Source organism: Benincasa hispida, unplaced genomic scaffold (genome assembly GCF_009727055.1).
Source record: "Benincasa hispida cultivar B227 unplaced genomic scaffold, ASM972705v1 Contig793, whole genome shotgun sequence".
Lineage (NCBI taxonomy): Eukaryota > Viridiplantae > Streptophyta > Magnoliopsida > Cucurbitales > Cucurbitaceae > Benincasa > Benincasa hispida.
The window spans coordinates 130,080-140,308 of NW_024065130.1; the positions used below are offsets into that span (position 1 = coordinate 130,080).

The window sequence follows — 10,229 nt, forward strand, 5'->3', positions numbered from 1 at the left end:
AAGTAGATAAATTGCTCCCTTAATGGCTAATTTTAAGGCTTGAACAATATGGCGCCACACCCTCTCCTCTGAGAGGGGTTTGGTCATAGTTGGACTATGGTTTATTGTTCATTAGAGGGATCAGTGGTACTTAAAGAGTTAGATGTAACTATAGGGTCAAAACGGTAATTTTGGCCCAACTATATTTACAAGCAATTTGTGAAGGGTCATTGTACTATTGACTGGTTATATCCAATGGACACAGAAATATATCTATAGTGCGAATAGTGCAACTGTCAGTCCTTAGTGGAATGTCCGATAGTTAACAGATGGTGAATAACTTAATTGAAGCTACTGGTCCATGGAGTCCCCTCTGTAGCTTAACGAGAATTAATGAGAATCAATTTTTTGATTAATTTGAATTGTTCAAATTAATTGAGGGAATTAATTATATGTGATATAATTAAATTAGTCTAATTATATATGATATAATTACTATAATGTATTTTGATACATTATAATATAAAATTTATTTGAGAGAAAATAAATATTTGAATATGATTCAAATATTAATTATATGAATTTGATTCATATAATTAAATTTAATATAAATTGGATTTATATTAAATGTCATTAGTAAGATAATAGAAATTATAGATTATGTGTTATATTTGATATAACATATAGTTTAATATATAGTAGGTAGTTATCATATAAATATATATTAAATTGATTTATGAAAATAAATTATTTTATTTTATTTTAAAAAATATTTTGGAAGAGAGTTGTAAATCCGTCTCCCTCTTTTCTCTCTAAAACGTGCTAGTGAGTAGAAGAAAAGTAGTTCTTCTTCTTCCTGGTATGGTTTCACAAAAATAATATAGATCCATAGAAACGTTTTGAGATTTTTTGGAATCCCACCACTTCCTCTCATCTCTCTCAAAATCCCTCTCTTCCAAAATAGCCAGAGCCCACAAAACTTCTGGATTCTCACCCAGAGAATACAGAGGTAACATTCGTGATAGTGTCCTCATTGACGGTTAGAGGGTTCGAGATTTTTCATGACAAGATTTGAAGAATGAATCCCGTGAAGAAGAGTTCTTCAAGGGTAAGGTTTCTTAAACCTTTTTTCTTTTCTGTAATCTTTATTTTAAAGCATGCTGCTATTATCTTTTAAATGCATAATCTGTATATTTTTGCTGTAAAATTTATGTTCTGTAAATTTTTGGTATTTTGTCCGATCCCATGCTTCCACTCAAGGACCTTCAATGATTCCTTCAAGTGGATCTACAAAAGAAAGAGAGATGTAGCTGGAAAGGTCTTCAAAGCTAGACTTGTAGCAAAGGGTTATACCCAAAGGGAAAGGGTAGACTATGAGGAAACTTTTTCCTCTGTTGTTATGTTTAAGTCTATAAGAATTCTTATGTCAAGACTGCTTTTCTGAATGAAAATCTTGAGGAAAATATCTTTATTTCAGCTCGAAGGGTTCATAGCCCAAGGACAAGAGCAAAAAGTTTGGAAGTTGAATCGATCCATTTATAGGTTGAAACAGGCATCCAGATCTTAGAACATTAGATTTGATACAGTGATCAAATCTTTTGGTTTTGATTAAAACGTTGATGAACCTTGTATCTACAAGAAAATCATCAACGATAAAGTAGTTTTTCTAATACTTTATGTGGACGATATCCTACTCATTGGGAATGATGTAGGATACCTTATTGACATTAAGGAATGGTTGGCAGCCAAATTCCAAATGAAAGATTTGGGAGAGACACAAAATGTACTTGGGATTCAAATCATCAAGGATCGCAAGAACAGAATGCTAGCTTTGTCTCAAGCAACTCATATCTAACTCATATTCGATGCAGAACTCTAAGAAAGGTTTATTACCTTTCAGACACGGGGTTCATTTGTCTAAGGAACAGTGTCCTAAGATACCTCAAGAAGTTAAGGATATGCAACGTATTCCCTATGCCTCAACTGTAGGCAGCTTAATGTATACTACGTTCTGCACTAGGTCAAACATTTTTTATGTAGTGGAAATTGTCAGTAGGTACCAGTTCAATCTAGGGTTAGACCATTGGACAACGGTTAAGAATATCCTCAAGTATCTTAGGAGAAAAAAGGACTACAAGATGATGTATGGAGCTAAGGATTTTATCCTTAAAGGATACATAGACTCCGATTTCCAAACTGATAAGAATTCTAGGAAATTCACGTCAGGATCAGTGTTTATCCTGAATAGGGGAGCTATAGTATGGCGTAGCATCAAGTAATGATGCATTGCAGATTCCACTATGGAAGCTGAATAAGTAGTTGTGTGTGAAGCTGCAAAGGAAGCAGTTTGGTTAAGGAAGTTCCTAATTGATTTGGAAGTGGTTCCAAATATGGACTTGCTCATCACGTTATACCATGACAACAGTGGGCAGTAGCCATCTCTAAAGAACCTCACAGTGACAAATGAGGAAAGCATATTGAAAGGAAGTATTATATGATATAGGAGATTATACAAAGGGGAGATGTGATCGTCACAAAGATTGCCTTAGAGCACAACATTGTTGTCCATTTACGAAGGCTCTTTCGGCTAAAGTGTTCAAGGGTCATCTAGATAATCTAGGTCTACGAGACATGTACATTGTATAATTTAGGGTAAGTGGAAGATGTGTAATGGGTATGTGGATGCCCTAGTTTATTGTATTTAACATTATCCCGCCTTTTGGATTGTGTACAACCCACTGACTAGAGTTTTAGTTCAAATGAAAATTTGTTGGGTTTTATGCCTTAAAACTCGTAGACAGTAAATTTTATTAATTGACCATCGTCAATAAATAGTTATGGATGTTAATTCAATGAATGTTATTGCTTGTATTGTTATCTATTTTGTCTTAACAACCCTAAATCTAATAAACTAACATTCAAGGCTGTCTTATGAGTCTTGAACTATATGTGGAGACATACATGGATCAATGTTCAAGATACAGCCTAAAGGGTCTATAGTATAGGGATAAGATCGAGTACCTTATCCTAGTAACACTATGGATACGACCCACTTTATATTTGATACAAACGTAATGATCCAATGCATTCGTGTAGGTGACACGCGAATGGGGGTGTCATGTGTAATGAGTTTGCATAAGACTGGACCACGAAATAGTAACCATTAGATATAACACCGTTCACTAGTTAGGTTCCTATTTCAATAGGATGACCTAGGTGACTTAGTCTTAATCCTGAGTATATTATGAACTTCTGTTCACGAGGGATTGTCCTTTGATTTGCAGGGTGAGGGTGACCAGTTCACCCACTCAATATGCCTACCATTTTAGGGAAAAAACGAGTAGAGAGCTGGGAACATAATAATACAAGATGGAATTTCCTTCTTCCTACCTTAAGGGTAAGTAGATAAGTGTTCCCTTAAGTGATGTCTCCGGGACTTGAACAAAGGACCCTATCCTCTCGTTGGCCTGAGAGGGGTTTCTGTTTATTGGTTGGACCATAAACAAGTTGTTCATTAGAAGAGCATTGGTATTTAAGGAGTCAAAGGTTACCCATGGATAAAATTGTAATTTGATCCAGTTGGAATTACGGACAATCGTGAAGAACTAACTTGCTGGTATTGATCTATATCTATGGACACATGTATTTGTAGTGAGAAGAGTGCAACTGTAGGTCTTTAATGAAGTATACCCACAGTTAAAAAATATTGATTAATTTAGTTAATGAGTTTAGCCAAATAGTCTCATATAGTTGGAGCTTCTGATCTACAGGTCCACCATGTCCCTTTGTTAGCTCACTAGTAGATACATAAGAGAGATAATTTGAATTGTTCAAATTAATTTAAGGAAACTATATATTAATATGATTAATATATAATTATGGATATGATCTATAATTAAATTGGAAAGTGATACTTGAATAAGATTCAAATTAATTAATTCAAGTGAATTAGATTCACAAAGAAATAATTAATAAAGAGGTTTTGCACATATACATGAGATGTATATGATAATTAAATATATACATTAAATTGGGTTTAATGTATAAATAGTTATTTAATTATTGTACAAATTAAAATTAAATAAGTCTTATTTAATTGGACTAATTAATTAAATAATTATTATTTAATTAAATGAGCTAATTAATTAAATAACTATTATTTAATTAATTATGGAAAAGGAAACTATTAGGAAAGGGGTTTGGCCCTTCTCTATATAAAGACGTTTCTATGGCCCTTCGGGAATACACAGAACACAATACGCAACACTATAGTGTTATTGTACAAAATTTTCTCTAAGGCATAAAGAAAATCCTCTCTACTCTCCAAAACCCTTTTCCCCCTCCTTGTCCCAATAGTCGAATACCACCTATCCCTTTATTGAAATCTTAGAAAATAACGAGGTTACTCTCGTGGTAGTGTTCTAGATTGTTCAAGAAATTGTTCATGATCAAGATCGCTGGAGATTCGTTCGTTCGAACTAGGAGAGGATTATTCGTGGCACTTGGAAATCTACAAAGGTAAGAATCATTCCAATCTTTTCCCAAAAGCATGCTAATTTACATGTATATATTTTGTTTTGTATAATGATTTTGTTTAATGTAAAATCGATTTGCAAGATTCAAGGCGTTCTAACAAAATGCTTCCGCTACGGAATTTGATCACTGCAGCTAATTTATTGAATTAATGTTATTTAGGCAAGATAAATACAAGATAACAATAACTATTTATTGTAATAAATATTAATAACACTTTATTAATGACCGGTCAAATGTTACATTTACTATCTAGAAATTTTAGGACATAAAACCCAAGATCTCATACAAAATTTGGAGAAATGTTATTGTGGAAGTGAGGAGAGCTTAAAACTATACATGAGTCACTGAAGATGAAGTATATCGGATAGGTAATTCATTGTGATTACTAAACTCTTTGCATAGTGAAGTTTCTTTCCACTAGTGCATCTTGTGACATTTATATTCTGTGTTAAATCTACTTTACTTTTTCATAATCGTCCTCGTGATTGTTTGTTTGAGAGAGAGATTTTCATTTTAATAAAGGTTATATATGTAGAAAAATGATCATAGGTAAGTGAAATCTAAGCGGTTATGACATCAAAACCTACATTACACTTGGACAAGATCATTTGGAACTAAACCAACACACATTAAACCAAAATATTAAAACTTTACTTACTAAATTAGATTAGAACGGACTAAAATATTTGGAATTTGGAATTTGGAAAGAAAAAGAAAAAAGAAAGCCAATAAAAGACAAGATTGTGTTCTTTAACTTAAAATTAATCGAGAGAGAGAGAGGCCAACAATGGCGACAGCTTCCGCATCAGGTCGAAGCAATAGAGATGGAACAGCCAAAGCCATGGTGGCCGACCACATTTCTCAGTCGGTACGATCCACTTCAAATCTCCTTCATCTCATGCAGCAATCTTCTTCGGCTCAGGCATGCTCTCTTTCTCCTTCTCTCTCTCTCGTTATTGTTTGTGTTATCTGAAGCTTCAATTCGAACGGTACTCTTCGGAGTAGGATCGGTAGCGGTGATGCCTGAATTTGTTCGATATATGTTTTTTTTTTTTTTTAAATTTCATTTTCGTTCTCTCTTGCGAGCTCTTTAGGAATGTTGATGACGATCTTGAATCATATGAATGGATTATTGAATTTCCAAATCTTAATTGTTCGTTTTGTATCGTTTCCACTTTCTAGCTTCAGTTAATTGAGAAATCACGTTATCTTATAATTTGTGTAATATTGTACAGAAAATTAACTGTGCAATTATTGTTTGCATCGAAGTCATAATTTCAATTATCCATACCTTATATAATTGAATTGGAATTTAACTCTGTTTTTTCTCTTCACATTTGTCTATGTGAGATGGATTCAACTCTCGGAAGTTTTAGTCATATTGCTGAAATGCAATTTTGTTTGAGATTTTTTCTCTTATTGCATTGCTTTCAGATTTTCAGTTCAGTTTGTCACATAGTTCTGTCTTGGCTGCAGGCTCAGTTAACAAAGTTGCCAAAGAATCTTTTGGCGAAAACGCCTACTATTAAAAATATTGGGAAAGTATGTAGCATCAGTTAATAACCTGAACATGTTCTTATTTCTTTTATTTATTTCTTAGCAAAAGGACTTCTGATTGTACTTTCCCCTCTCATCTTGTGATGCAGATCTTAGAGCAGATGCCACAGGTGGTTTCGTCATTAGATGCATATGTTGAGAAGGGACTAGAAAGGTTATTTTTGTCCTTGAACATGGCTTGGTGGAATTAATTCTATTTCTATGTTCAAATGTATATGCTCGCAAAGTATTTCTTTGGTGAAGAAACCCATGATTTCTGATAAATTTCATAACAACTATTGAAGCACATTAGTAAATGCTTTGTTTCCCAGTGATATATTGTAATCAACAAATTTCAGATTAAAATTGATATGGCGGAGATGGAGGAGAGGTTGGATGATTCTTTGAAAGAGGAAAGGGAGACTTTGATGGTGGAATTTGTTGACCTAATCAGGAAAGAGACCCGCAGCTGGAGGCAAATGGCTAATGGTCATTTGGGCTAAAGGAGGGCATTGTAACTCGGTCTTTCTTTCATAGGGTGGCCAGTGGTAGGAAAAGTAAGAACACCATTGGCTCTTTGGAAAGTGATAGTAGGGAGATTGTNGGGTGGCCAGTGGTAGGAAAAGTAAGAACACCATTGGCTCTTTGGAAAGTGATAGTAGGGAGATTGTTCAAATAGCAAAGGATATTGAGGAGGAGCTACTATCCTCGTTTCTTAACTTTTATAGTTCAGAGGCAATTCCTAAATCCTTTGTTCATGGTATTGATGGCCATTCTATTTCTGAAAGGGTAGGGGCCGAGTTGCTTGCTCCCTTTTCCCTTGAGTAGATCAGGAGAGCGGTGGTTGGGAATGATAGGAATAAATCCCCATGTTTAGATGCTTTCTCCATGGCATGATAATTGGGATTGTGTAAAGGGGGATTTAGAAGGAGTTTTTAAGGAATTCTTTGAAAGGGGCATCTAGAACAATTCCATCTCCAAAACCTTTGTGTGCCTTATCCCAAAGAAGATAAAGCCAGCAATATTAAGGACTTTCCCCCCATTGACTCATCACGTGTGTTTAAAAAATCTCTGCTAAGGTCCTAGCTAATTGTTTAAGAAAGTTTCCCCATTGACAATTTCTGGGCTGCAAGGAAAGTTTATAGCCAGGAGGCAGATTCTTGAGCAAGCTCTTATAGCTAATGAAGCCATAGAGGATTACAGACACAAGAATATAGAAATGGTCTGCAAAATTGCTTTTGAAAAGGTCTAGTGGATTCTTATATTAAAAAAATAAATAAATAAATAAAAAAGGACTAGTGGCTTGGGATTTTTGGACAAGGTTTTGGAAAAGACAGGGTTTGTGTATAAATGAAGAATGTGGATGTGGAGTTGAACAAGGAATGTTAGCTACTTTTGTCTTATCATTGGTAGTCCAAGGGGTAAGATAAAGCATACGAGAGGCCTTAGACAAGTTAACCCTTTATCCCCCTTTTCTCTTCCTGTTAGTGGTAGATATCTTGAGTATGATCGTCACTAAGGGAGTGCAAGCTCAAGTGATTGAACTCTTAGAGGTTGGCCAGGAGAAAGTGGCCTTATCCCCAGGAGAAAGTGGCCTTATCCCATCTTTAATTTATCGATGATACCAACCCTTTATGTTTTGAAGAGGTTGAGTTTTTCTTTTTGCTAAACCATATTCTAGCCTTCTTTGAAACCATGTCAGGGCTTAGGGTCATGGGTGAGTGTCAGATTATGGGTCTTTACTGTGACCCGGAGAAGCACAAGAGTTGGGTTGAGGAGGTGAGCTGTGACTTAGGTTCTTTTTCCTCCTATTACTTAGGGCTCCCCCTTGGAAGCAATTTAAAGACTCTTTTTGGAATCCTGGTGTGGTAAGCTTAGAAAAAAATTGGTCTCGTGGAAGAAAAGCTTTTTCTCCAAAGCTAGTAGAGTAATCCTTATTCTTTCTGTTATGAGTGGTATTCCCATTTACTAATCCTCCATGTTCAGAGCCCTTAGCTTGGTCTATAAGAATATCGAGAAGCTCATGCATAACTTCCTTTGGGAAAGAGTTGAAGAAGGTAATGGATCACATCTGGTGAGATGGGAGATTGCTAAGAAACCTATTAACCCTTTTGAGTGGTTGTCGGCCGGAGTCAAAAGGCATCTATTGGAATTTGTGAAAAGATATTTCTTATAAGCTCCTCTCTTTCTGTCTCTCACCTTGTCCATTGAGTGGTGGGGAAAGGGAATGAAAACCACTATTGGTGTGGTTAGAGAGCTTCATTTCCTTTTCTTGTGGGTTTAGGCACTCGTTGTTTGATAAAAGAGGAAATGGATGTTTCTCCTCTCATGTCTTTGATTTGGGAGTGCGACTTTAGGATTGTGAAAAGGATTTTCGTGTTTGGGGTCCTGAACCTTTAAGAGGGTTCTCTTGTAAATCTTTCTTTTGTTGCATACTGGACCCTTCTCTGATTAGTTGATTTGTTTTCTCTTCTTTGTGGAGGATTCAGATTCCAAAGAAAGTAAACTTCTTTACTTGGCAGGTTTTACATGGAAGAGTTAACACTCACGATCAATTGTCGTGGAAGTTGCCCTTGTTAGTGGGCTTATGCTGTTGCATTCTCTATCAGAGGGTGGAAGAAGACCTGGATCATATTTTGTGGAGACATGCGTCTGTGAAATTTGTATGGGAATGCTTCTTCCGTACTTTTGATTTCATGCTTGCCTAGGGATACTAGTGATATGATCTGGGAGTTCCAAAATCTGCTTTTCGTGAATGGGAACAATTTTTATAGGTTGTCCATGTGTGTGCTATTGTGGGATCTTTGGGGTGAGCAGAATAAGATAGTGTTTAGAGGTATGGAGAGTGACCCCTCGGATGTATGGTCTCTCGTTAGACTTCATGTTTCCCTCTGGACTTCAACTTCGAAGAGCTTTAGTAATTATCCTTTAGTTTTTTTTTTTCTTTTTTTTGTTGGCCTGAAGGAATTAATATCAATGGATGACCCCCGATGACATTGTAAGTTATCCAATAAGCAGATATTTCACTATATTGTCTGAATTACTACTTTGTTCTTGTCCTTTGGTATATCTAGTAAAAATTGCTTCTACTTTTACTTTACCCTCCACAAGAACAAGTGTTCTATGATGCATTTTAAGATAGTTCTGTGCACTGATCAATTTGGCCTCTGTCTTGGTTTACTTGATTCCGAATGTTTGCAGCATTCCTCATTTGAAGACTGTCGTGCAATTACTTACAAACATGGAAAGCTCCCAGCTGAAATCTCTATCCCAATTCCAACAACCTCATGAGGTTGGAGTCGTCGGACCCTTTTCTCCCCCTCGGGATGAGGGGTTGTCTTGTTTTGTTATATGGTAGTTTTTTGACTCAATTTCTTATGTTTAACTGTTTCTCTCCCAGGAAAGCGAATCTCTTCGTCAACTGAAAGATGTGGACTAAGTGCTGTCCTTTCAAAACATGTAAAGATAAGGCCGTAAGAGTAAATACCCTAACCTTTTTCCTTCTTGTCCTTGGCTGTAGGATGGTACTGAATGTCTGTTGCCACAATTTCATTTTTTTAACCCCATTCGCTTCAGGAAGTCGATTTCCCTTCATCAACCGAACGACACCCAGTGTCATTCTAATAGTTTCCTGCTTTTAAATCTAAAGCTAAGTTGCTGACCATGTAAAGATAGGGTAAAATGAAATTATGAATGTCACATATCCGTAAATCATTTTCATTTTTGGCTGAACAGAGTGATGGGGTATTTTAAGTTCAGAGAGTATATTAGAGTTGATTTGGTAGGCAATCGGAAAACAGAAATTAAAAAATAAGTGATTCGATGAAAACAGAGTTGTATTTCATGTTTTTAGATATGTGTTTGATGGCACATTCAGAAACTGGATTCCAATTTAAACAATTGTTTGAAATGTGTTTGATAATGTATTTATAAACCATAAAACTAGTTGTTACCCACTAAATATTAGGTTTAATATATATTATTATTAATTAATTTAAGAATATGTTGTATGTTAAAAAAGGGGATTTTCAAAAATAGAAAAATAAGGAAAACTATTTACACAAAATAGCAAAATTTTAATCTTATTTAATAGAGGTTGATAAAAGTCTGTCAGTGATAGAAATTGACTGAAGTCTATCACCGATAGACGTTTATAGAAGTCTATATGTGTCTATAAG

General features: G+C 35.3%; 1 protein-coding gene across 2 annotated transcripts; it reads left to right on the plus strand.

The window, feature by feature from the left end:
* The first annotated feature begins 5,236 nt into the window (after positions 1-5,236).
* LOC120070044 (tobamovirus multiplication protein 2B) lies at positions 5,237-9,880 on the plus strand. Of its 2 annotated transcripts, XM_039021902.1 has the most exons (5): positions 5,258-5,437; positions 5,992-6,057; positions 6,162-6,226; positions 9,253-9,343; positions 9,452-9,880. In XM_039021902.1, the coding sequence occupies exons 1-5, from the start codon at positions 5,303-5,305 to the stop codon at positions 9,488-9,490; spliced, it is 396 nt and encodes a 131-aa protein (XP_038877830.1). In that variant the 5' UTR covers positions 5,258-5,302; the 3' UTR covers positions 9,491-9,880. The 2 variants fall into 2 exon arrangements, with proteins under 2 accessions (XP_038877831.1, XP_038877830.1); XM_039021903.1 differs by lacking the exons at positions 9,253-9,343; positions 9,452-9,880 and adding an exon at positions 8,574-9,246 and having other exon boundaries at positions 5,237-5,437.
* The last annotated feature ends 349 nt before the right edge of the window (positions 9,881-10,229 follow it).

Bases quoted from the DNA above. Each gene is read 5' to 3' on its own strand.
- LOC120070044 (XM_039021902.1), top strand. From the start codon at position 5,303: ATGGCGACAGCTTCCGCATCAGGTCGAAGCAATAGAGATGGAACAGCC. The intron at 5,438-5,991 runs GCATGCTCTCTT...TCTTGGCTGCAG, and splicing joins AGCAATCTTCTTCGGCTCAG to GCTCAGTTAACAAAGTTGCC. The intron at 6,058-6,161 runs GTATGTAGCATC...CTTGTGATGCAG, and splicing joins CTATTAAAAATATTGGGAAA to ATCTTAGAGCAGATGCCACA.